Source organism: Triticum aestivum, chromosome 4B (assembly GCF_018294505.1).
Source record: "Triticum aestivum cultivar Chinese Spring chromosome 4B, IWGSC CS RefSeq v2.1, whole genome shotgun sequence".
NCBI lineage: Eukaryota > Viridiplantae > Streptophyta > Magnoliopsida > Poales > Poaceae > Triticum > Triticum aestivum.
The window spans coordinates 448,089,455-448,116,815 of NC_057804.1; the positions used below are offsets into that span (position 1 = coordinate 448,089,455).

The following is a 27,361-nucleotide window of genomic DNA, read 5'->3' on the forward strand; positions in this document are numbered from 1 at the left end:
CCGTCAGCACGACGGCGTGGTGACGATGATGATGTTCTACCGGCGCAGGGCTTCGCCTAAACTCCGCGACGATATGACCGAGGTGGAATATGGTGGAGGGGGCACCGCACACGGCTAAGGAACGATCCGTAGATCAACTTGTGTCTTATGGGGTGCCCCCCTGCCCCCGTATATAAAGGAGGGAGGGGGAGGTGCGGCTGGCCCCCTTGGGGTGCGCCTGGAGGAGTCCTACTCCCACCGGGAGTAGGACTCCCCCCTCTTGCCTTGGTGGAGAAGGAAAGGGGGGAGGGGAAAGAGGAAAGGGGGGTGCCGCCCCCCCCCCCTTCCTTGTCCTATTCGGACTAGGGGGGAGGGGCTGCGCGGCCTGCCCTGGCCGGCCCTCCTCTTCTCCCTCATGGCCCACTAAGGCCCATTAACCCCCGGGAGGGTTCCGGTAACCCCCCGGTGTTCTAGTAAAATCCCGATTTCACCCGGAACCTTTCCGATGTCCAAACATAGGCTTCCAATATATCAATCTTTATGTCTCGACTATTTCGAGACTCCTCGTCATGTCTGTGATCACATTCGGGACTCCGAACAAACTTCGGTACATCAAAACTTATAAACTCATAATAAAACTGTCATCGTAACGTTAAGCGTGCGGACCCTACGGGTTCGAGAACTATGTAGACATGACCTAGAACCATTCTCGGTCAATAACCAATAGCGGGACCTGGATGCCCATATTGGTTCCTACATATCCTACGAAGATCTTTATCGGTCAATCCGCATAACAACATACGTTGTTCCCTTTGTCATCGGTATGTTACTTGCCCGAGATTTGATCGTCGGCATCCAATACCTAGTTCAATCTCGTTACCGGCAAGTCTCTTTACTCGTTCTGTAACACATCATCTTATAACTAACTCATTAGTTATAATGCTTGCAAGGCTTAGGTGATGAGTATTACCGAGAGGGCCCAGAGATACCTCTCCGACAATCGGAGTGACAAAACCTAATCTCGATTTATGCCAACCCAACATGTACCTTAGGAAACACCTGTAGAGCACCTTTATAATCACCCAGTTACGTTGTGACGTTTGGTAGCACACAAAGTGTCCTTCCGGTAAACGGGAGTTGCACAATCTCATAGTTGCAGGAACATGTATAAGTCATGAAGAAAGCAATAGCAACATACTAAACGATCAAGTGCTAGGCTAACGGAATGGGTCATGTCAATCACATCATTCTCCTAATGATGTGATCCCGTTAATCAAATGACAACACATGTCTATGGTTAGGAAACATAACCATCTTTGATCAACAAGCTAGTCAAGTAGAGGCATACTAGTGACACTATGTTTGTCTATGTATTCACACATGTATTATGTTTCCGGTTAATACAATTCTAGCATGAATAATAAACATTTATCATGATATAAGGAAATAAATAATAACTTTATTATTGCCTCTAGGGCATATTTCCTTCAGTCTCCCACTTGCACTAGAGTCAATAATCTAGTTCACATCAGCATGTGATTCAACACTAATATTCACATCTGTATGTGATTAATACCCATAGTTCACATCGTCATGTGATCAACACCCAAAGGGTTTACTAGAGTCAATAATCTAGTTCACATCGCTATGTGATTAAAACCCAAAAGAGTACTAAGGTATGATCATGTTTTGCTCGTGAGAGAAACTTAGTCAATGGGTCTGTCATATTCAGAGCCGTATGTATTTCGCAAATATTCTATGTCCACAATGCTCTGCACGGAGCTACTCTAGCTAATTTCTCCCACTTTTAATATGTATCCAGATTGAGACTTAGAGTCATCTGGATTGGTGTAAAAGCTTGCATCGTTGTAACTTTTACGATGGGCTCTTTTATCACCTCCATAATCGAGAAACATCTCCTTAGTCCTCACTAAGGATATTCTTGACCCATGACCAGTGATCTACTTATTAGATCAAAATTGTATTCCTTTGCCAAATACAGAGCAAGGTATACAATAGGTCTGGTTCACAGCATAGCATACTTTATAGAACCTATGACTGAGGCATAGGGAATGACTTTTCATTCTCTTTCTATTTTCTGCAATGGTCGGGTCTTGAGTCTTACTCAACTTCACACCTTGTAACACAGGCAAGAACTCCTTCTTTGACTGTTCCATTTTGAACTATTTCAAAAATTTATCAAGGTATGTATTCATTGAAAAATCTTATCAAGCGTTTTGATCTATCTATATAGATCTTGATGCTCAACGTGTAAGCAGCTTCATTGAGGTCTTGCTTTGAAAAACTCTTATTCAAGTATCCTTTCATGCTATCCAGAATTTCCATATCATTTCCAATTAACAATATGTCATCCACATATAATATTAGAAATGCTATAGAGCTCCCACTCACTTTCTTGTAAATACAGGCCTTTCCAAAAGTCTGTATAAAACCATATGCTTTGATCAACTCATCAAAGTGTATATTCCAACTCCGAGATGCTTGCACCAGTCCATTGATGGATTGCTGGAGCTTGCACACTTTGTTAGCATCTTTAGGATTGACAAAACCTTCTGGTTGCATCATATGCAACTCTTCTTTAATAAATCCATTAAGGAATGCAGTTTGGACATCCATTTGCCAGATTTCATAAAATGTGGCAATTGCTAACATGATTCGGACAGACTTAAGCATCGTTACGAGTGAGAAAATCTCATCGTATTCAACACCTTGAACTTGTCGAAAACCTTTTTGCAACAAGTCGAGATTTGTAGATAGTAACACTACTATCAGTGTCCGTCTTCCTCTTGAAGATCCATTTATTTAACATGGCTTGCTGATCATTGAGCAAGTCAATCAAAGTCCATACTTTGTTCTCATACATGGATCATATCTTAGATTTTATGGCCTCAAGCCATTTCGTGGAATCTGGGCTCATCATCGCTTCCTCATAGTTCGTAGGTTCATCATGGTCTAGTAACATGACTTCCAGAACATGATTACCGTACCACTCTGGTGCGGAACTTACTCTGGAAGACCTACAAGGTTTGGCAGCAACTTGATCTGAAGATTCATGATCATCATCATTAACTTCCTCACTAATTGGTGTAGTAATCACTGGAACTGATTTCTGTGATGAACTACTTTCCAATAAGGGAGAAGGTACAATTACCTCATCAAGTTCTACTTTCCTCCCACTCACTTCTTTCGAGAGAAACTTCTTCTCTAGAAAGGATCCATCTTAGCAACGAATAACTTGCCTTCGGATCTGTGATAGAAGGTGTACCCAATAGTTACCTTTGGGTATTCTATGAAGACGCACTTCTCCGATTTGGGTTCGAGCTTATCAGGTTGAAAACCTTTTTCATATAAGCATCGCAACTCCAACTTTAAGAAACGACAGCTTAGGTTTACTGCTAAACCATAGTTCATACGGTGTCGTCTCAACGGATTTAGATGGTGCCCTATTAAACGTGAATGCAGCTGTCTCTAATGCATAACCCCAAAACGATAGTGGTAAACCGATAAGAGACATCATAGATCGCACCATATCTAGTAAAGTACGATTACGACATTCGGACACACCATTACATTGTGGTGTTCCAGATGGCGTGAGCTGTGAAACTATTCCACATTGTTTTAATTGAAGACCAAACTCGTAACTCAAATATTCGTCTCCGCGATCAGATCGTAGAAACTTTATTTTCTTGTTACGATGATTTTTCCACTTCACTCTGAAATTCTTTGAACCTTTCAATTATTTCAGACTTATGTTTCATCAAGTAGATATACCCATATCTGCTCAAATCATCTTGTGAAGGTCAGAAAATAACGATACTTGCCACGAGCATCAACACTCATTGGATCGCATACATCGGTATGTATTATTTCCAATAAGTCAGTAGCTCGTTCCATTGTTCCGGAGAACGGAGTTTTAGTCATCTTGCCCAAAAGGCACGGTTCGCAAGCATCAAATGATTCATAACCAAGTGATTCCGAAAATCCATCTTTATGGAGTTTCTTCATGCGCTTTACACCGATATGACCCAAACGGCAGTGCCACAAATAAGTTGCACTATCATTATTAACTTTGCATCTTTTGGCATCAATATTATGAATATGTGTATCACTACGATCGAGATCCAACAAACTATTTTCATTGGGTGTATGACCATCAAAGGTTTTATTCATTTAAATAGAACAACAATTATTCTCTGATTTTAAATGAATAATGTATTGCAATAAACATGATCAAATCATATTCATGCTCAACGCAAACACCAAATAACATTTATTTAGGTTCAACACTAATCCCGAAAGTATAGGGAGTGTGCGATGATGATCATATCAATCTTGGAACCACTTCCAACACACATCGTCACTTCACCCTCAACTAGTTTCTGTTTATTCTGTAACTCCTGTTTCGAGTTACTAATCTTAGCAACCAAACAAGTATCAAATACTCAGGGGTTACTATAAACACTAGTAAGGTACACATCAATAACATCTATATCAAATATACCCTTGTTCACTTTGCCATCCTTCTTATCCACCAAATATTCAAGGCATTTCCGCTTCCAGTGACCATTTCCTTTGCAGTGTAATCACTCAGTTTCAGGCTTTGGTCCAGCTTTGGGCTTCTTCGCAGGAGTGACAACTTGATTGTCTTTCCACTTGAAGTTCCCTTTCTTTCCCTTTGCCCTTTTTCTTGAAACTAGTGGTCTTGTCAATCATCAACACTTGATGCTCTTTCTTGATTTCTACCTTCGTCGATTTCAGCATCATGAAGAGCTCAGGAATCGTTTTCGTCATCCCTTGCATTATAGTTCATCACAAAGTTCTACTAACTTGGTGGTGGTGACTAGAGAATTCTGTCAATCACTATCTTATCTGGAAGATTAACTCCCACATGATTCAAGCGATTGTAGTAACCAGACAATCTGAGCACATGCTCACTAGTTGAGCGATTCTCCTCCATTTTTTAGCTACAGAACTTGTTGGAGACTTCATATCTCTCAACTCGGGTATTTGCTTGAAATATTAACTTCAACTCCTGGAACATCTCATATGGTCCATGACGTTCAAAACGTTTTTGAAGTCCCGATTCTAAGCCATAAAGCATGGTGCACAAAACTATCAAGTAGTCATCATATTGAGCTAGCCAAACGTTCATAACGTCTGCATCTGTTCCTGCAATAGGTCTGTCACCTAGCGGTGCATTAAGGACATAATTCTTCTGTGCAGCAATGAGGATAAACCTCAGATCACGGATCAAATCCGCATCATTGCTACTAACATCTTTCAACACAATTTTCTCTAGGAACATACCAAAATAAACATATGAAAGCAACAACGCAAGCTATTGATCTACAACATAATTTGCAAAATACTACCAGGACTAAGTTCATGATAAATTTAAGTTCAATTAATCATATTACTTAAGAACTCCCACTTAGACAGACATCTCTCTAGTCATCTAAGTGATCACGTGATCCAAATCAACTAAACCATAACCGATCATCACGTGAGATGGAGTAGTTTTCAATGGTGAACATCACTATGTTGATCATATCTACTATATGATTCACGCTCGACCTTTCGGTCTCCGTGTTCCGAGGCCATATCTGCATATGCTAGGCTCGTCAAGTTTAACCTGAGTATTCCGCGTGTGCAAAACTGTCTTGCACCCGTTGTAGATGGACGTAGAGCTTATCACACCCGATCATCACGTGGTGTCTGGGCACGACGAACTTTGGCAACGGTGCATACTCAGGGAGAACACTTCTTGATAATTTTAGTGAGAGATCATCTTAAAATGCTACTGTCAATCAAAGCAAGATAAGATGCATAAAGGATAAACATCACATGCAATCAATATAAGTGATATGATATGGCCATCATCATCTTGTGCTTGTGATCTCCATCTCCGAAGCACCGTCGTGATCACCATCGTCACCAGCGCGACACCTTGATCTCCATCGTAGCATCATTGTCGTTACGCCATCTATTGCTTCTATGACTATCGCTACCGCTTAGTGATAAAGTAAAGCAATTACAGGGCGTTTGCATTTCATACAATAAAGCGACAACCATATGGCTCCTGCCAGTTGCCGATAACTTCGGTTACAAAACATGATCATCTCATACAATATAGCATCACGTCTTGACCATATCACATCACAACATGCCCTGCAAAAACAAGTTAGACGTCCTCTACTTTGTTGTTGAAAATTTTACGTGGCTACTACGGGCTTAGCAAGAACCGTTCTTACCTACGCATCAAAAACCACAACGATAGTTTGTCAAGTTGGTGTTGTTTTAACCTTCGCAAGGACCGAGCGTAGCCACACTCGATTCAGCTAAAGTGAGAGAGACAGACACCCGCCAGCCACCTTTAAGCACGAGTGCTCGTAATGGTGAAACTAGTCTCGCGTATGCGTACGCGTAATGTCGGTCCGGGCCGCTTCATCTCACAATACCGCCGAACCAAAGTATGACATGCTGGTAAGCAGTATGACTTGTATCGCCCACAACTCACTTGTGTTCTACTCGTGTATATAACATCAACGCATAAAATCTAGGCTCGGATGCCACTGTTGGAGAACGTAGTAATTTCAAAAAAATTCCTACGTACACGCAAGATCATGGTGATGACATAGCAACGAGAGGGGAGAGTGTTGTCCACGTACCCTCGTAGACCGTAAGCGGAAGCGTTATGACAACGCGGTTGATGTAGTCGTACGTCTTCATGATCCGACCGATCCAAGCACCGAACGTACGGCACCTCCGAGTTCAGCACACGTTCAGCTCGATGACGATCCCCGGGCTCCGATCCAGCAAAGCTTCGGGGATGATTTCCGTCAGCACGACGGCGTGGTGACGATGATGATGTTCTACCGGTGCAGGGCTTCGCTAAACTCCGTGACGATATGACCGAGGTCGAATATGGTGGAGGGGGGCACCGCACACGGCTAAGGAACGATCCGTAGATCAACTTGTGTCTTATGGGGTGCCCCCTGCCCCCATATATAAAGGAGGTAGGGGGAGGTGCGGCCGGCCCCCTTGGGGTGCGCCTGGAGGAGTCCTACTCCCACCGGGAGTAGGACTTCCCCCTCTTGCCTTGGTGGAGAAGGAAAGGGGGGAGGGGAAAGAGGAAAGGGGGGGCGCCGCCCCTCTTCCTTGTCCTATTCGGACTAGGGGGGGAGGGGTCGTGCGGCCTGCCCTGGCCGGCCCTCCTCTTCTCCCTCATGGCCCACTAAGGCCCATTAACCCCGGGGAGGGTTCCGGTAACCCCCCGGTGTTCCGGTAAAATCCCAATTTCACCCGGAACCTTTCCAATGTCCAAACATAGGCTTCCAATATATCAATCTTTATGTCTCGACCATTTCGAGACTCCTCGTCATGTCCGTGATCACATCCGGGACTCCGAACAAACTTCGGTACATCAAAACTTATAAACTCATAATAAAACTGTCATTGTAACGTTAAGCGTGCGGACCCTACGGGTTCGAGAACTATGTAGACATGACCTAGAACCATTCTCGGTCAATAACCAATAGCGGGACCTGGATGCCCATATTGGTTCCTACATATCCTACGAAGATCTTTATCGGTCAAACCGCATAACAACATACGTTGTTCCCTTTGTCATCGGTATGTTACTTGCCCGAGATTTGATCGTCGGCATCCAATACCTAGTTCAATCTCGTTACCGGCAAGTCTCTTTACTCATTCTGTAACACATCATCTTATAACTAACTCATTAGTTATAATGCTTGCAAGGCTTAGGTGATGAGTATTACCGAGAGGGCCCAGAGATACCTCTCCGACAATCGGAGTGACAAAACCTAATCTCGATTTATGCCAACCCAACATGTACCTTCGGAAACACCTGTAGAGCACCTTTATAATCACCTAGTTACGTTGTGACGTTTGGTAGCACACAAAGTGTTCTTCCGGTAAACGGGAGTTGCACAATCTCATAGTTGCAGGAACATGTATAAGTCATGAAGAAAGCAATAGCAACATACTAAACGATCAAGTGCTAGGCTAACGGAATGGGTCATGTCAATCACATCATTCTCCTAATGATGTGATCCCGTTAATCAAATGACAACACATGTCTATGGTTAGGAAACATAACCATCTTTGATCAACAAGCTAGTCAAGTAGAGGCATACTAGTGACACTATGTTTGTCTATGTATTCACACATGTATTATGTTTCCGGTTAATACAATTCTAGCATGAATAATAAACATTTATCATGATATAAGGAAATAAACAGTAACTTTATTATTGCCTCTAGGGCATATTTCCTTCAAAAACATGGGCCGAATCTGGCTGCACTGCTGGGCCAACAGAGAGGAGGGCTGGGGGGTTTCTCACCATGGGCCAAGGCCCGGCTGGTGGAGGGGTTGGGCTTGATGCAGGCAGGGAGCGGCTGGCCTTGGCGCAAGAAGTGGCCCAAGGCGCGGCACGGTCAACGAGCGGGCGAGCGAAGCCCCTCTGCTCGATGCAGAGAGAGCAGAGGCCGGCAGCGCTGGGACTGGCGAAGGTCGGGCCTCTCCGGCAAGGCGAGGACGGGGCAGAGGAGCTTGGCGCGAGGAGGAGCTTGGCGAGGCGGCTGCTGCTGTTCTTCCTGGCGCTCGACGGGAAGACGTAGGCGAGGAACTTGGCGGAGCGGCGGGGACCCGAGCCGATCCGGCCGGAGTTGAGGCAGAGGCACTTGGTCGATGTGGCAGCTCCGTCCAGGATCCTCCAAATCTGACACAGTGGAGGACGGAGGGAGTTTGGGGCGGCTTGATTTGGACGGAGATGGGGCCGGTGGCGCGTGGAACGGCGGCTGGGCAGGGGTGGCCATGGCGTTGGAGTCGGCCTCCTGTCAAGAGAAACAGGGGAGAGATGAGAGGCGGGAAGAAGGAAAAGAGAAAGGAGGAGGAAGGTGATGGGCACGATGGGATCCTGTGGGTGGTCGCCGGCGACGGCTGCCGGAGAAGGCTCGAGCAACAGCGACGAGGTCGCCTTGGCCGCAAGGATCGGGAGCTCCTTTCCCGTCCGTGCATGGAAGACGAGCACGAGCGTGGGGCACGGGGGCGATGGCTGGATGAGGGGATCCAAGGGAGGCGCCGGTAGGATCGAAGGGAGGAGGTGGAAGCTGGAAGGATTTGGACCGGGGAAGGATGAGGCTGGTGATGGGCTCACTGGTGATCCCGAGGGGAAAACGAAGAGGAGACAAGGTGGAGGTTTTTGCGGCGGCAGGGAGGAAATGATTGATGGGACATGAGGCCTAGAAATTAGGGTTGGGCTGTTTAAATAGCTAGGTGGACTAGCTTAGGGGCAAAACGGACCCTCCGATCAAGATCGAACGGTCGAGAAAAATACGCTAGGAGAGTCCAAATAAGAAAACGGAGATGTTTTATAGATGTTAGGGGATGATCCGGACTCAACAGTAAAGACAGAGCGGGTTGGGTTTGGGACAACTTTTGGGCGCGCTCGAGGGGGTCTACACTGTGCAAAGGGGTCAAACGGTCGGGCAAGAAAAGAACGGTTGGTCTAAGAAAGGTCAACGGAGGCGAGGAAGAAGCGGCAACAACTAACGACTACGAGTTTTTATGAAAACATGCAGATGCAATGCGAATGACGACATGAGATGAAATGCATGACATGAACAAAATGCAAAAACAAAAGAACAAAACCCAACCACGGAGGAAAATAATATATCACATCTGCGGAAAAGGCAAGAGTTGAAGTTACGAATGTGGAAAGTTGTATCTGGGGCGTTACATCGAGGCACCGATGCAAGGGGAGGCGATAGCCACGCCACGGACGGCAGAGCATGCGACGACGTCTCCGTCGTGGGGGTGGCCCGGCGGGCGGAGGTCACCACCGCTATCTCCGGGCTGGCTCTCTCCGGGCGCGGGGGCCTCAAGACGGCAGGGCACTTCCAAATGTGGCGGGTGCTAATGGGACCGGCTGTGGGCGCGCAGGTGTCTGCCGCGAGTTTTGCATCCTCCTCATCGGCGGCCGCTTCCAGTTGCGGCGGGTGTTAATGCGCCCGGGCAGTGGCAGCTGGTGGTCGAGCCGCACGCTCGAGGCGAGCTCCCGCGGCTCGTGGCGCTGCTGTGCGCCGCCGTCTAGCGCAGCACGCGCCCAAGCTGGAGCGATTCTTATGTGTCGCTTTTCTACGGCGAGCTCCACCATTGCATGTATGGGCCAGCACATACGGTACGTTTGCCATCTCTCCTATGGCTTTTCTAGTATGCCTCTACCATTTTTGCTTGATGGTTTGTGCAGCGTATTGAGGAATATGATGATTTTTGCTCTTAATTTTTGAAGAGGCAAGTTAATTCAGGTGGCACATTTACCCTCATCCCAATGGTATAGTTGCCATGGCAAATTGGAGCTAACTAGAGTGTTTGTCATGTGAAAAAAAGTTACAGATTTGCCATGGCTAACTAGAGTGTTGGTCATGGAAAAAAATAACCGATTTGCCACGGATAAAAATAGCACAAAGAAATGATGGAAAATAATTCCATGGCAGAAACACATTCAAATTTGCCGTGTTATTTTTATCAAAATGCCAAACCTTTTAGCTTTTAGTTGCCATGGCAACTCAACTTTTTAGTTTTGCCATGATGTGTTGCCACGGAACTAACAAAAGGTTTGTGTTGCCATGTAAATATATGATGTGTTGCCATGTTTTTTCTTTGATGGCAATTTGATTTCTATGAGAGCATGGCAAATGTAGTTTAATATGTTGCCATGTTCACGGCGATTTTTGTGTTGTTTCACATACATGGCAACTTAATACCAAAGAAGATATCAAGTCTTGGTTAAACGCCATGGCAAGTTTGAACATGCTTTTCGCCATCACAATTTTTGATCATTTTTTTGTATAATTTCACATTCGTGGCAACTTTTTTTACATAAGCATGGCAAATTTGATAAAAAAACCACAAAAAAATTGAATATGCATTTTGCCATGGCATTCGAATATACATTTTTTCCATGGCAAATTTGACAATTTCTTGTGTTATTTCCATTACACGGCAATTAATGACATCAAATATGGCAAAATTTGGTAAAATACCATGACAAATTTGAACATTCCCTTGCCATGGCAACTATTCATCATTTTTGTAATATTTCACAATATTGCAAATTTGATAAAAAAATCCATGGCATATTAGAATATGCATTGCCATGGCAATTTTGATCTTCTTTTCGTGTTGTTTCACATACACGGCAATTTAATTATACAAAGATGACAATTTTGGTACAATACCATGGCCAGTTTTGAACATGCTTTTGCCATGCTTTTTTAAATTTTTTATTATTATTTCACAATCATGGCAATTTTAGTAAAATACCATGGGAATTTTGAGCATGCTTTTGCCATGGCAACTATTGATCATTTTTGTATTTTTTTCACATTCATGGTAATTTTTTTATATTAGCATGGCAAATTTGATTACATATTCCACGGCAAATTAGAATACGCTTTTTGCCATTGCATTTTTTTATTCTTTCTTTTCGTGTTGTTTTATATGCATGGCAATTTAATTACACAAAGATGGCAAGTTTGGATAAAATACCACGGAACATGTTTTTGCCTTGGCAGTTTTTGATATCTTTTTTTATTATTTCACAATCATGGCAAAGAAATCATATATAAGCATGGCAATTTTGACAAAAATCCCACGGTAAATTTTTATATGCATTTGCCATGGCAATTTTAATATTTTTTTGTGTTGTTTGATTGGCACGGAAAAACATACACAAATGTTAATCCACTTTTTTCCGCCCATGATGTATATGCAAATTGCCATGAACTTTTCCTTTTCAGTTCATTTTTCTAATATAAAAAAGATCTTTTGACCATGGCAAATTTTGCTTGTAGGTACGACGATATTTTTTCGGTTTGAACCATTGGGATTTTTAGTACTAGTTTATTTGTCACTCTTATCTGTTACAGCAAATTCATCTTTCTGTTTTATAGGATGGTAAATCTGGGCTTTACTATCACAGCAAAACTGTGATCTTATTTGTTTATCATGCCATGAAAGTCTATGCATTTTTTAGTCTATGTATCATGATATATATAGAACATTTTTCAACAAAGTTGCCATGGCCCATGGCAAATATAGCCTATGCATCATGGAACTTATACTGTATGGATGATGATCTATTGGACATTTTAGTTCATGTCATTTTTTGAAACATATTTTCTTTCTACCATGACAATTTAATATGTTTTGGTAAACCCTGCCATTTTTGTAAAAAATAACATGATGGCAAGTCGTAAATGTAGTGGCAACTTTTCTGGAAAATCAAATGGTTTTTTCTACTTTTAAAGTTGTTGGATGGCATCATAGGCTTTTTTTGTTGCAGAAAAAAAATCTGAACTTCTTTTTCTTTAGTAAGATTGTAGGGCCCAATATAGAGAAGGCCTGTAGGGCCGATACGATGGATGTTCGGGGTGGTGGCAGCCATCGCCACTGCATGAAATCGTGCAGGCGGGGAGAGCGATCGTCCCAAGCAATTTGTTCGGTCCAGCTGCCTTTCCTGTCACACGTGTGGGCAGTTTCAATGTTCGCCCACACAACGTCGTGTGGGCTGCATGCGTGTATGCCACACAGCGCCATGTGGTCGGATGGTCATTGTGCCACACGTGTGGCACTTATCGGCGTCCAAAAAAAAAGAGTTTCAGTGAACAAGGTTTTTTCATTAGGAAAAAAAAGCAGACAAGATTAGAGCCACCATCTTTTGGGCCGACTTTTCGGGCCTGTTTCTATCCGTTGCTCAAGCCCGGCTGGCGGCTGCACTGAGAATCCGGACCCACAGGCCGAGATTCTGGTGGGTCCCGGTTCCGTTGCCGACGAGACAACAGGAACAGCGGTGTCGATACAGTCCCCAACCCCATCTGCACCCCCGGCTGTCATCTTCTTCCCCGCCCTCGCCCTCGCCCCAGCTAACCGCTCGCCCCAACCGCGGCGCCACCCATCGCACAGGTAATCGTTCCTCCTCCTCCTCCTCCACCGCAAATTCCCCTCCGTTCGCGCCTCGTCTCATACTCTCCGTTAGGGCTCGCAGCTTGCTCGATTAGAGGCCTAGAGCTCAGATCGGACGATGCAGTCGTCGGATCTCCCCTCTCGAGTTACTGGGTGGGGTTTCCTACGGGCCATGCGAGCTTCCCTGCGTGAGTCACATTGCATCGGTGGCCGCCGAATTGGATGCCCCTGGGTCTCGACTTTTGACACACAACGAATGAATCAATTCCCAAATTCAATGGGGAAATGGAGTGGGCGGGAGGATAAGGAGCGGAACTGGATTCTGCTGTTACTGTCATGCGCTATTCTTCGATGTTACTCCATCATTTAAGGGCCAGTGGCCGTATTCCTTGGAAATTGCAGTGGCCGTGTGCGGTGGGGTGGTTCTGCGAGGCTATGGCGATGGCGAGGAGGCAGCACATCACAATATTCACCACGGCGAGCCTGCCGTGGATGACCGGCACTGCTGTCAACCCCCTGTTCCGGGCGGCTTACCTCGCCAAGGCTGGGGACTGGGAGGTCACGCTGGTGGTGCCGTGGCTGTCCAAGGGGGATCAGATGCTGGTTTACCCTAACAAGATGAAATTCAGTGGGCCGGCGGAGCAAGAAGGCTATGTGCGGCGGTGGCTTGAGGAGCGGACTGGGCCGTTGCCGAGATTCAACATAAATTTCTATCCTGGGAAGGTAAATTCGAACAATTTGGCAAAATATGTTGTTATGTCTTGTTATCATGTTGTAAATATCCCTTGAATATATGTGCATCTTGTGTGGTTTAGTGCTTGATAGAAAGCGCAAATGAAGCCTCCCAATTTTTTGCAACACGCGAAAATACATCACCTACTGGTGTTTGGCCCTATCTATGCAACTGTACACTACAGGCATCTGTATGAACTTACATTACTTGTGGAACTAAAATGTTGTAGAATGGTTTCTCCTGTGTCCTTGTTGGATACTGAGGCGTTGGAAATTTCAACTAAGTAGGTAGTAGAAGGTGATTAATTTTGGAAACGTTTATGTATCCAGTACCTGCCATACTGTAACTAGTATTTTTTCCCGCAAATTAATAATAATAATGTTATCAGTAGAGAACTTGTGGTAGTTGAGTGCAGGACGAGCAGAAACTGAGAAGTACTGGATAGTACTCCCTCCGTTCCTAAATAGTATAAGCCTTTTTAGAGATTCCAAGACGGACTACATACGGAGCAAAATGAGTGAATCTAGACTCTAAAATACGTCTATATACATCCGTATGTAGTCCGTATTGATTGAAATCTCTAAAGTGGCTTGTATTTAGAAACGGAGGGAGTACATAACTTGTATTCACCCCTTTGATGATACTCCCTCCGTTCCGAATTACTTGTCGCACGTATGAATGTATCTAGATGTATTTTAGTTCTAGATACATCCATTTCAGCGACGAGTAATTTGGAACGGAGGGAGTACATGATAAAGCAGTAAATTGAGCATAGAAATAGTGGGAGAGGGAAGCTATCTAATGCCTTAGTGCCTTTACATCTACGAAAGGGCAGCATAAAGCCATAAATTGATTTGGTGTTGATAATATTCTTTATATTCTGATCGCATGGCAGACTGCTCTAACTATGTTCATATGCAGTTCTCGACGGAGAAGAGAAGCATTCTACCTGTTGGGGATATAACTGAGACGATATCTGATGAAAAAGCAGATATTGCAGTTCTAGAAGAGCCAGAACATCTGACCTGGTACCATCATGGACGGAGGTGGAAAAACAAATTTCGTAAAGTTATAGGTGTTGCTCACACCAACTATCTGGAATATGTGAAGAGGGAGAAAAATGGTTACATTCATGCATTTCTCTTAAAACATATCAATTCTTGGGTCACCGACATCTATTGCCATAAGGTTAGCAGTTTTATTTTCTATTCTGTTTACTGTCATCTCATTTTATTTCAAGCATTTCATTAAGTATTAACATCCAGTTGGTTTTATGAAACCTCCTAGTTTTCCAGTCTCAAGAAGCTGAATATCTTTGTAGATGATTTCATGGATGCATAGTTGCCAATTTAACATCGATAGCATGTATGGAATTACCATATTTGCATAGTGATTCAGACAAAGCTGGTCCATATTTTTTGACAGTTATTGTCTACCTAGGGCTGCCCCACTTGTTATCTGCAACGTAAACCATTGTGGCAACTGCATAATGCACTGCTGTAATGTATTCATGAATGGTAATCTTTTCATATCTGCATTGGTACAAGACCATCATCCATCCATGATTTGTTATGCAAACATGTGCTCCATTTTCTCTTCTTGAGGACAATATATTTTTTAATTTTGTTATGCGCAGTTTCTGACCTTTTGTTGCCCGTGATGTTTTTTCTAGGTTATAAGATTATCGGGAGCAACTCAGGAAGTCCCGAGATCTGTAATTTGTAATGTTCATGGAGTAAACCCGAAATTTATTGAAATTGGCAAATTAAAGCATCAGCAAATATCTCAAAGAGAACAATCATTCTTCAAGGGTGCATATTATATTGGAAAGATGGTCTGGAGTAAAGGCTACACAGAGCTGCTTCAGCTGCTTCAGAAGCACCAAAAGGAATTGTCTGGTCTCAAGATGGAGCTGTATGGCAGTGGAGAAGATTCCGGTGAAGTTAAAGCATCAGCTGAGAAACTCAGTCTGGACGTTAGAGTCTATCCTGGCCGCGACCATGCAGATTCAATATTTCACGAGTGAGATCCTGCGTCTTTCCTATTCCTTAATTTATCGTTTCGTGTGCTCCAAAGGGCCACACAAGCGGCGTAGCTGCTAGTGCTAGTTCGAGCTATACATTTTACCACAATTGCTTTATGTCATCAGTTTATTCCTAAACCAGCTGATTTATATTACCTATTGTTTGTTTCAGCTACAAGGTTTTCATAAACCCAAGCACAACAGATGTAGTTTGCACCACAACTGCAGAAGCCTTGGCGATGGGAAAGATTGTGATCTGCGCAAACCATCCTTCAAATGAATTTTTCAAAAGATTTCCCAACTGCCACATGTACAGCACGGAGAAAGAGTTTGTGAGGCTAACCATGAAAGCACTGTCAGAAGAGCCGATCCCACTGACCGAGGAACTGAGGCACGAGCTTTCCTGGGAGGCAGCGACAGAGAGGTTTGTCAGGGTTGCCGAAATCGCACCAGCCACGCCCGCCAAGCAACATCCTTCCACTTCACAGCGTTTCATGTACATCAACCCGGATGAGCTGAAGAAGAACATGGAAGAGGCGTCGGCATTCTTTCACAACACCATCTCTGGGTTTGAAGCCGCCCGTTGTGTGTTTGGGGCGATACCGAACAGCCTGCAGCCCGATGAACAGCAGTGCAAGGAGCTCGGGTGGAGACCCCAGGGATTATAGCCTTTCCACCTCCATGCTGTTGGCATCGACCATACAAGTTTACAACTAATCGCAGCCCAGTTGGGGGGCTGAGGAAACTAACTCTGAAACGGAAACATGTGTGCTCTGAAAGGGATTACCGTTTGACAGGCCCTTGCTTTGCTCTCTTTCTGGTGTGATGAAACTGCAGTTTTCCTTGGTGGCGTCCATCAGATCTGTATCTGGCGATTGTGAAGTCTACCAGCAGGTGAGGAGTGCTCCTGTAAGTACAAAGTTGAAGCGCTCGGCAGTGCGACGGTCTCATCGTCAGGTGGCATGTATGTATGCTTTGTAACATAACATGCGTGGCAACTACTTGTGGCAAGATATAGTTCTAGAAAAATATGTTAAGAATAGAAGTATGGGTAATGTTTTGGCCAAACAGGGAGATTCACAGTTTTGGAGGGAAATACTAAAACACAGAGACCATTTTGTCTCCTTGTGTAAGTTTAAAATTGGAGATGGTAAAAGAGCTCGATTCTGGGAAGATTGGTGGATTGGCAATGCTCCATTAAACAAGAAATTTCCTAGGTTATATGATCTATGCTTTGATAAAAAGAAAACAGTTAAAGAAATTTTTGACAATAGATTAGATAATGTTCAGTTTAGAAGAACTTTACTAGGAGATGCAAGAGAACTGTGGGGGCATATTAAAGAGGCATGTAGTGTGGTGACATTGAATGAGGATAGAGATGAGATAAAATGGACTCTCAACAAAAAGGGAGTCTATACTGTTAAGTTCTTCTATAGACACCTGATTGAAAACGGGGTCAAATATCCACATTTGTATATGTGGAAGATTAAGATGCCACCTAGAATCAAGGTGTTCATGTGGTTGGCCCTTAGAAAAAGTATTCTCACAAAAGATAATTTGATTTGTAGGGGTGGAAGGGAGATGATAAATGCCCTTTTTATGGGCAAAAAGAGAACATAAATCATCTTTTTCTGGCTTGCTCGGTTGCTAGATTGTTATGGAACATATTAAAGTGGGCTTTCAATCTTAAGGATATTCCAGATACATTAGATGCTGTTATGAAAACTTGGGTAAATACTTTTGGAAAAGATGAAAAAAGTCTGGTCATGATAGGAGTACGATTTGTTGGACTATTTGGAAACTTAGGAATAGTGTGATATTTGACAACAATAGGGTAAATGATCCCTATGTTCCTGTTACTCTGTTTATTAAAAACCTAAATGATTGGAATATTTTGCAGACAAATTCCGCAAGAAGTAAGCTGATGGAGGCCGGAGTGAAGCTAGTGAGTGAGGTGGTAGAAGAAATTTTCAAAGCAGCGTATGGGTGGCGCCTGAAGACTGGGAGGATCGAAGGGTAACTGAAGCCCTCCCTGCTGTGATGGAAAAATCTTGGCTCCTGCCTTTTCATGCTGGCTTCGCTTCATTTTGCTGATGTTCAGACTAAGTGGATGACCCTGTAATATTGTGTCTGCTATAAAATGGTAGTTTCTCTTTGTAGCCTCTGTTCTTATAACAGAGTCTGTTGCCGCTCTGGGGCTGGATTCTTCTGAATCTAGACCTTGAACCATTCTTGTAGGTTCTCTCCACTGTCTTTGGGCTTCGGGGAGGAGAAGGGATGGCTTCTCCTCCTTCCTCAATGTGGCAGTAGGTTGATCCGTTAGAAGAGTGGAGTTTCGTGTTGAGGGGAGTGTGTTCCTTTTTTCTTTTTTCTGTAGCAAGACTTGGTGATTTTTGTTAATGGAAATCGGAGAGAGTGCTCTCTTTTATCAAAAAAAAGAAAAAAACTACTAGTCCACTACCGTGTAAAGCCGGCTTGTGTTTCGCAACAATTCTATATGCTGCTGCTCTTGGCTCATCTGAAAAAGTCTTCTTGTATAGGAGTATATTGCTCCGTTCCTGTGTGCCACTTGTTATAAACCTGGAGAGCTTTTGGTCGGGTGGCCTACGTGCCGAGCAGCTGTAGCAGGAGAACCAGCAAGCGATGACGTGAGGCGTCGTGTTTGCTTCCTGGTAGCAATTGACCCCCGCTCGACGCATCATCCGTCCGGTATACATATCTCCGTCCACCTCACACGATTCCGACCAAATTCATAGTCAGGACACGTACACGCACTAAAACACGTCTACATACATCTGATTAAAAATATTTATTTTACCGTAAAACATCTTATAATTCGGAATAGAGGGAGGACTTTTTTTAATTAGAGAAAAAGAAACAAAATTAGTATAGCAAACATGATTGATGACGCAGAAGCGGATATAAGTCTATGATATTCCAGCAGGACGTGCTAAATACGCCACGTGGTGTTGATGACCATGTGGCGTATTTGGCACGTCCGTAACGAGATAACTCATCAGAAGAATCCGCCCCCTACAGAAGCCTCTTGCAGATTTCTCCATGGGTATATTAATTCTCTACTATGTATCCGACAACATCCTAGAGCTGATATTGTTAAAGGCAAAATGGTGGTGCATTTGGGAAGGTCGGCTGCTACACAAATTAAACATAGTGGTGAGGAGAAGCGATGGATGCCACCAGCAGTTGGCTTGGCCAAGCTGAACATGGACGGGAGCTACGTCCCAGCTACAGGAGCTGCTGGCGGAGGTATGGTGCTGCGTGGCGCTGCTGGAGAGATTATTTATACTGCTTGCAGGCAATTACGTACATGCACTAATGGTTTAGAGGCGGAACTAGCTGCGTGCAGTGAAGGGCTGGCTCTTGCCCTCCACCGTATTGAGTTGCCGATTGTCATTGAGATGAATAGTTTGGAGGCGGTGTCGATGCTTAACTCGCGGTCCGTGGATCGCTCGAACCATCGTGTACTCGTACAAGAGATTCTTGGGTTAATTGCAGCTGACCCTCGAAAGATTTCTATTAGTCATATTAGTCGCTCTCAAAACACTGTTAGTCATGCTCTTGCCGCTTATGGTCGTAGTACCCCTCGCACCGCCGTGTGGTTGGGATCTGGCTTGCACAACATTGTAAATCTTTGTATGGCTGAACGGCCTCCTTGAGTAATGAAATTCCTTTTTACCCGGCAAAAAAAATATTCCAGCAGGGACAGGGAGGGAGGGAGAATCTTGCAAAAGACTGGGGAATCTGTCGAGGGCAGCGGATAGGGATAACCATTAAAACCACGCACGCCGCCGAGTGAACAAGTCCTTCTCATTTTCTTTTTCCTCTTCTCTGCTCCGTCTTCCCGTTGTTGTTCCGCAGCAACACCAACACCAACACGGTTGCTTCTCCCCCAGCGGCGGAAGGAATCTCGAGTCTCTCCTCCCCCGGCGCCGGGCGGGACCTGGACGGGTAAATCGCGACGGCGCCCTAGAACCCCCGAGCAGCCGGGCGATGGAGGACCGCGGCGGCGGGGGCGGGGGCGCGGGCGGGCGGCGGGTGGGGGACTACGTGCTGCTGCGCCCGATCGGGTCGGGGGCCTACTCGCAGGTCTGGCTGGGGAAGCACGTCGCCCGGGGCACGGAGGTGGCCGTCAAGGAGATCGCCATGGACCGCCTCAGCGCCAAGCTCCGCGACAGCCTCCTCTCCGAGGTCGACATCCTCCGCCGCATCACGCACCCCAACATCATCGCGCTTCACGACTCCATCAGGGTAGGGTACCCTCCCTCCTCTCTCTGTCTGTATCTTGCGCAATTGCTCTCGATCTGTTACTTTTTTTTATGTCATTGTCTGCTGTCTGTTAGTATTAGCCTGATATGCCCAGAATTGGGAGCCGCTGATGACGATCTCTATTTCGATTTGGTTCGGAATGCTCGGTAGGTAGACAACCCAAGCAAATGATAGGTTGGAACTTGATGTCCCCCTCTCCTAGTACTATCTACATAGATTCAGCAAAAATTTGAAAACTATTTTAGCTTTTATCCACATAGATTCCAGAAGAATAACTGTTTCTCATTATTGATTATGAAGTGATATATGTCTTGTGTATGTCTTTCAGGATGGTGGGAGGATATATCTCATATTGGAGTATTGTCGAGGTGGTGACTTGTACGCGTATCTTCTACGGCATAAAAGGGTTCCTGAAACTGTTGCTAAGCATTTCATTCGGCAGCTAGGCAAGTATCTTCCCACATCTCCCATCTCTTCCCATGGTTGATTCATGTTATGTGCCTTGTTCATAATCTCTTGTTTCTGCAGCATGTGGTCTGCAGAAGCTTCGTGAAAGCAATGTGGTTCATCGGGATCTTAAACCACAGGTCAGTCATCGCTGTCAACTATTGGTTTGCATTTCTCTGCTCATTTCGTGATCAAGAGTCTGACAAGAGAAATACGAGCTCTCAAACGGTTGCTTGGTAATTTTACCAAACCATTGAATTATAAATTTTTGTGGTTGTCCAAACAGAACATTCTTCTTGTTTCAAATAATGGAACTTCCATCTTGAAGATTGCTGACTTCGGATTTGCAAAGTGAGTTACTGCTGTTCTATTTCATTCATTCTCGGAGATAGAACATTAGTTGCTACTTTCCTCGCATGGCCTTCATTTAGTGAACTGAATCACAAATCCTGCTTTTAATCTTTGTTAGTGATGCCATGTAACATAGTGCTAGCATGCTACATATCACTAGAATGACATACGGCAGCCTTTCTTTCTTGCTGCCACATTTGTTTGTGGGGTCCACCAGCTACTGCTTGTTTTTCACCGTTATTTGATTTTCTTTTCCTGAGCGACTAGCGCTGTGTCAACTGATGTGGACCAGAATATTGGGAATAGACACCATGCCATGGCCAAAAGGTTCTGCTCCTTTCTTAACTGATGTGTGTCCTGCACTAATAGGTCAGTGTTCCGTTTCAATTGCAAAATAGCACAATATGTACTCCGCTCCTTTCCTAACGCTTAATGGACTTGCATCTTTCATTGATAGATCCATTTTACCTAGTTTAGCAAAAATGTGCAGTATCAGGTTCAAAAGTTCCCTGAACATGTCTGCAGTAACTCCTACAATCTGAACTGATATTGTGCTATTGCTGGAGAAAAAATATCATACATTTTCTAAGAGAACCTCTGCAACATCCAAAGTTTGTCTGCAATAATTTTGCCAAAAAGAAAAACACACCTGCAACCTTGAAAGTTATATCTGCTTCATTTTGAAGTAGTTTTTGCAACATTTGCAAATTACATGCGTTCATGAACTCGCATCTCGGCTTTCAGTCTCCACGCTGCTGATCAAGTGGGTTTAATAATGGGTGAATAAGCCATCAACTATCGGATAACTTCAGTATGTCAGGCGTATGATACTTTATCTGTTTTAGTTTCACTCATTTTGTATTTGTTTGCGTGAGCAGATTTTTGCAACCTTCTGGTCTAGCTGAAACACTTTGTGGTTCACCCCTTTACATGGCTCCTGAAGTCATGCAAGCACAGAAGTATGATGCAAAGGTCGGAGCTTTTCTTTTTTCCGTTTCTGTGTGGGCTTTGTGATCGACTGTTACCTGTTCTTGACTGTGTGTTTCATGCTTGATTTCTGATAGAACAGGCAGATCTTTGGAGCGTCGGTATTATTCTATATCAACTTGTTACTGGATCTCCACCTTTTAACGGGGATAGTCAAATCCAGGTTCATCTCATTTTTCACATGATATAATTACTTCAACATTGTTGAAATAGTATGTGCCTACAAGTGCTAATGGGAACTATTGTTACTTCATCAGTTGATGAAAAACATATTAAAGTCAGGTCAATTACGATTTCCATCTGATTGTGAGTTGAGCCATGATTGCATTGACTTGTGCAGAAAGTTACTGCGAATCAGTTCAGGTACAAATCATTGTCTTTGCGTATATAGAAACAATTTATGCAAGGCAGTAGGCAGTTCCTCACGTCATTATTTCTTCTACTGCTACTTAATTTTTTCTGGCATAAGTATTGCTACTTGGTGGGGTGAAGTATTAAGAAGTATTACTGTGTAACCTAACAGACATCTGGTCGAAAATAAATGGTACCATTCAAAAGTAAATTTGGGTGGCATTGTAATTCGTCATTTTTTCGTCTCTTTGACTCCATTTGCACCCTTCCTGGATTTACTGACTCATTATGCCTTAAAAGTTACCATGCAAAATAAATAAATTGTATCAGAGTATTAATTATTGCTAGATAAAAACTATTATAATAACATGTGAGTTGTGAGTTAGGCTGTACCTGTGGAGGATAATCATTTATTAGTGCACATTTATTTTTTGCATGTGCAATTTTAAGTTTTAAAGTCATCACAATTGCATGCTTTCTTCATGAACAATTAACAGTAATGACTGGTAACCATGTACAGCGTATCATTGAACATTATGAGTTGTTCAAAAGAAATAGATTAAAGCACATTATGCAATCTGTTATGATGTATATTAAGGAGTATTAATGGTACCATTCTAATATGTGCATGCAGTGGAACGACTTACAGTTGAAGAGTTTGTGAATCATCCATTTCTCTTTGAACATGCTCCAGAGAAAATCTTGAGGTAATATCTTCATGCTACCATCTTTATACCACATCATGCAATGTGTTTGATATTATGTAGTGCATTGGCAGTCGGACACCATCAGACACAAGAGATGGCTTTCCCTTCATTAAAAGCAGTCCAACGAGGCTTTCGAACCAAAGTTCTCAAGAAGATTGTATGCCTTTTCCTTTAGATCTGTCAACCGGACAGGAGGAGAGTCCTGTTCCTGAGAGTAATGCCCCAATGAAATCTTATGGGTTTGCTACTAGTAAAAAGTTGGATAAAACTTCAGGCCAGAGTCCGTCGAAGCATACAGGTCTGTTGTCCAGATACATTATGGGCAACAATTATGCACCTAGCAGTCAACGTCTGGACCATCCTGGTCAAAGGACCAAAGAAAGCAAGATTGGTGAAGGACGTGGTGCTAAAGGTGTTCATCCAGAAGGTACCAAAGTCTCTTGTGATTATCACACATTTCTTCATAATCATTGCGAATAGTTCTTACTGAATTCATTATTTTTGCTTTGTAATGTAGATTCCCCTATCATTGATTCATTAGAGTTTGTAGATCAGGAATATGTCTTTGTGTCTGGACATGCGGAAGGATCCTCTTCTTCAACAAGTGCCTCTCTACAGCGCAATTTACCGGCTAAATATGAGAATCCCTCTGTTTCGCCACCGAACTTAGCTGCTCTTAGTGCACCAGTGCCAATAAATGGCACAGCAATAAACAGGCAACAGTCTGCTGGAACTGGTAGCTTGGACAGTCATTGTTCTCCAATATCTGGTACTTCACATGGATCTGCTTACATGAGTGATGGCTTGGATCAACCACCATCTGATTATCTGACCAGGATTAGATTATTGGGGCAGTATGCTTCTACCATAGTGGAGTTGGTCAAAGAAGAGGTAAATTTATATGCTTGATGACTCTCTAGTCTTTGTTTCCTTGCTTTCCTATTTAATTCCCTTCTACTCCCTCCGTCCGGAAATAATCGTCGGAGAAATGGATGTATCTAGACATATTTTAGTTCTAGATACATCCATTTTTATGCATTTCTCCGACAAGTATTTCAGGACGGAGGGAGTATTTTATTTCATCTCAACTTTTTGAGATGTTGGAACTTTTTGTTCAGATGTTTGTGTGCTTTTCTTACTGTGGCAAGCTATTATTATGTTGGTTTTATCACATTGATCTGCCTAAAGTAACTTTGTGAGCATTATCTATGTGACTTCTAACTTGTTTTTACGTCTTGTTGATCAACCACCCAAAATCTTTGAAGATAAAAGGTGGCAGGCACTTAGAGGCATTCTCGATCCAGCTAATTATTCTTGCGACCTGGAAGCAAGCAATTCACATATGCAATTCCTATGCGGCTTCAGCTGCCAGAGAGAGTTCCTCACATGATATCACTATGAAGGGGCTTGATACTGACGCTCCCCATTTGCTTGCAAACTCTCAAATGGCTGATGAAGAATGCACACAGATTGAGAGGCAGTTTCTCACTGAAGTTGAACATGCTGAAGAACTTGCAAGCACTGTAGGGCAGATACCTGGTACTGAACCTTGCTTGGGGCTGTGAGCCATTATCATCTGCTTTGTAAGACTTTCTTTTGTGCTGATAGTGAGCTAATGCATGCAGATGCTACAGCGATGCCCGACGCGGTTGAATTAATATTTCAATATGCACTAGAATATGGAAGGCATGGTGGTGTAAGTGCAAGCATGCTTTCTTTCATCCCAGAACCAACAGCAGTTGGTGTTACGATTGTTGTCCACCCACTCATTTTGTTTTCTTTCTGGTCTTGGTTGCAGGTTGTCGAGATGATGGGGAAAGCAGCAGTGGCCATGTCGCGGTATACAAAGGCAATATGCTTGCTGCGTTTTCTCCTGATCGAGGCACCATCGCTCGCCCTCAACCCGCCTTTGTCCCTGACTAGATCTGACCGACACCGACTGCGCTCATACATTGAAGCCCTCAACGCAAGGCTCAGCCAGTTGTAATGCCCGAGTCACTGACCGCTGCCGGTGGGCCTTCTTGGGGGCTGACTTGTACAATATTCTTTCATTTGTACATATATTTGTTGGCCCAAACGAGGGCGTGTAAGATAGCCACGCTAGAGATTGTGAGATTAGCGAGTGTAGCGGAAATCCAGTGTAATTGCCCAAACTACTATCGTAACGTGAGGTGTGTGTGCGTGGCTGCGTGTGTTCTCAACTTGCGCATGCTTTATTCTGTACCAATGAAGGCTGCAGCCATGGTCATGATGTAAACAGACTGCTTACTTGTTATTTATTTCTTGGGCTGTTACACTATACTAAAGGCGTCGTGCTGGCTGGCTGTCTATGGTTTACTGTTATGCTGCTTGCTTCAACGTAGCGTATCTGTGTATGATCACCACTTGTGCCGCCAGTTCTTGCAAGAGTATGGTTTGCATCCGGCCATTCTGTTGCTGTGCTCAAGATAGTAGAATCTCCTTTTTCAATTCATTTCTCTTTTATTTTACACGCATTCCCTTAGGGCCTGATTCATTAAAAAAGATAGAATAGAGTTGCACGGTTAATTAATGGAAACCTGGGTGAAAACCGTTACAACACACCCACAAAGAAGGGCACCGGGCCGACCTGGCACCAACAAGACAACACATGCCGCCAAGGAGAGGACACCGTTGAGGTTGCCTGCAATGTCATCGTCATCACCTCTCCCCGAGACTTCGACTTCGCCGATGACGGTCCGTCAAGACCCCTTCGGACGGACGACACACAAGGACCTCGGCGGCCATAGCCAAACAATCGACCGTAGACACCGAGGATAGGCAGCTCCAATTTTGCTGTCGCGCTTCACTGGAGAAAGTTGCAAGCCTCGTACCGAGCACAACCTCCGGAGAGCACCAAGCGCTGAAGCCGCCCTCATGGAGTCATCGTTGTGTCACAGCGGGGAACAAACATAGGCGCATCCATTGGCGAACGAAACCTTCGATATCAGAAGGACAAGCCGCGACCCAGCTCCACACACCACCATCGTCGTCGCCGCACAAGTCGCAATGCCAACAACTCACATCACCGGTTGGACACCAGCCGACCGCAATGTTGTGAGCGTCTAGCCTATGGAATGCGCGGACAGGAACAAAGAGCTTCAAGGCGACGCCCCAAAGGGGGGATGCGACGAGGACATCGTCGTTGCCCAACCCGACATTGGGCCTTGGGCTTTCACCCGAAAATCTTGAACCGGGAGTAGGAGGTCGGAGATCTCCATGGCAGCATGATGTAGGATAGAACCCTACATGCCCGATCTTTCACGATTGGAGGGGATCCTACGAAGAACACGAAGAACACGAGGGGGAAAACGAGGGAAACACGAGATAAGTCGCTCAACCAACAAGGTATGGTTACACATGTGCTAGATCCTCGAAACACAAAGAGAGATACACGATTCAAAGTCAACAAGGGACGATACAAAGGGTCTTCTCCGTGAGGAGGTCTTGAAGGGCCTTCCCGTAAAGGGGTCTTGAATCCGCTTGGGGGATCTTCTCCGAAGAGGCGCTCGACTCCGATGGAGAAGTAAACAAGTGGATGAGCAAAGCTCTATCTCAAATATGAGCTATCACAATGCTAACCCTAACTAGGAGGTGGAGGAGTATATATAGTCTAGGTCCACGAAGGGGTAACTGGGAGAGGGATACATGGGCCTCAAGCCCGATCTCTTTGCGCAGACAGGCGTCGGACATCTGATGGTTGTCGGTCGTCCGATCGCTCGCGGGCGTCCGGTCGTCCGAAAGTCTTCGGACTTCCGATGTTTTGGCTCTGGTCCGGTAGTGTCGGACGTCCGGTCGGCGTCGGTCATCCGGGCGCTGATGAGTGTCGGACATCCGGTGTCGGGCGGTCGTCCGGGCGCTGTACGTTGCCTCGGCTGGAGTCGATCTGGTTGGTGGAGTCTCCAGGCGTCGGACGTCCGGAGATCGTCGGTCGTCCGGTGGTCGTCGGACGTCCGAGAGCTGTAGCTTCCTGGCAGCTCTTCCTCTTGTTCCTCACGCTTGGTGTCCTCGCCGTCTTGTCCAATGCTCGTAGATGTTCCATGGCCTTACTCTTGGTTCTTAATCATGCATATCACATATGTTTGAGGTAGTAGCCATGTCTCACATGTGGAAAGTGACGATTCGGAGAGGAGCGAGTTCACCTTATTGTTGGGGAACGTTGCAGAAAATTAAAATTTTTCCTACGGTTTCACCAAGATCCATCTATGAGTTCATCTAAGCAACGAGTCTAGGGAGAGAGTTTGCATCTACATACCACTTGTAGATCGCGTGCGGAAGCTTGCAAGGTGATGATGTGGTCGTACTCGACGTGATCCAAATCACCGATGACCAGCGCCGAACGGACGGCACCTCCGCGTTCAACACACGTACGGGACGGGAGACGTCTCCTCCTTCTTGATCCAGCAAGGGGGAAGGAGAGGTTGATGAAGATCCAGCAGCACGACGGCGTGGTGGTGGATGCAGGG

At 44.6% G+C, this 27,361-nt stretch overlaps 2 protein-coding genes across 4 annotated transcripts; both read left to right on the forward strand.

Moving 5' to 3' along the window:
• Positions 1-12,861: 12,861 nt before the first annotated feature.
• On the forward strand, positions 12,862-18,204 carry LOC123092628 (digalactosyldiacylglycerol synthase 2, chloroplastic). Of its 2 annotated transcripts, none has more exons than XM_044514435.1 (6): positions 12,862-12,991; positions 13,394-13,714; positions 14,646-14,912; positions 15,397-15,746; positions 15,920-16,711; positions 17,648-18,204. In XM_044514435.1, exons 2-5 carry the CDS (start codon positions 13,427-13,429, stop codon positions 16,413-16,415), a joined length of 1,401 nt encoding a protein of 466 aa, XP_044370370.1. In that variant the 5' UTR covers positions 12,862-12,991; positions 13,394-13,426; the 3' UTR covers positions 16,416-16,711; positions 17,648-18,204. The 2 variants fall into 2 exon arrangements, with proteins under 2 accessions (XP_044370370.1, XP_044370371.1); XM_044514436.1 differs by having other exon boundaries at positions 15,920-16,641.
• Positions 18,205-19,570: 1,366 nt separating this feature from the next.
• Positions 19,571-25,178, forward strand: LOC123092629 (serine/threonine-protein kinase ATG1c). Of its 2 annotated transcripts, none has more exons than XM_044514438.1 (13): positions 19,571-20,016; positions 20,363-20,480; positions 20,563-20,621; positions 20,768-20,832; positions 21,711-21,804; positions 21,902-21,982; positions 22,077-22,182; positions 22,805-22,877; positions 22,949-23,304; positions 23,428-23,768; positions 24,143-24,416; positions 24,503-24,573; positions 24,676-25,178. In XM_044514438.1, exons 1-13 carry the CDS (start codon positions 19,759-19,761, stop codon positions 24,862-24,864), a joined length of 2,085 nt encoding a protein of 694 aa, XP_044370373.1. In that variant the 5' UTR covers positions 19,571-19,758; the 3' UTR covers positions 24,865-25,178. The 2 variants fall into 2 exon arrangements, with proteins under 2 accessions (XP_044370373.1, XP_044370372.1); XM_044514437.1 differs by having other exon boundaries at positions 19,574-20,016; positions 23,395-23,768.
• Positions 25,179-27,361: the final 2,183 nt, after the last annotated feature.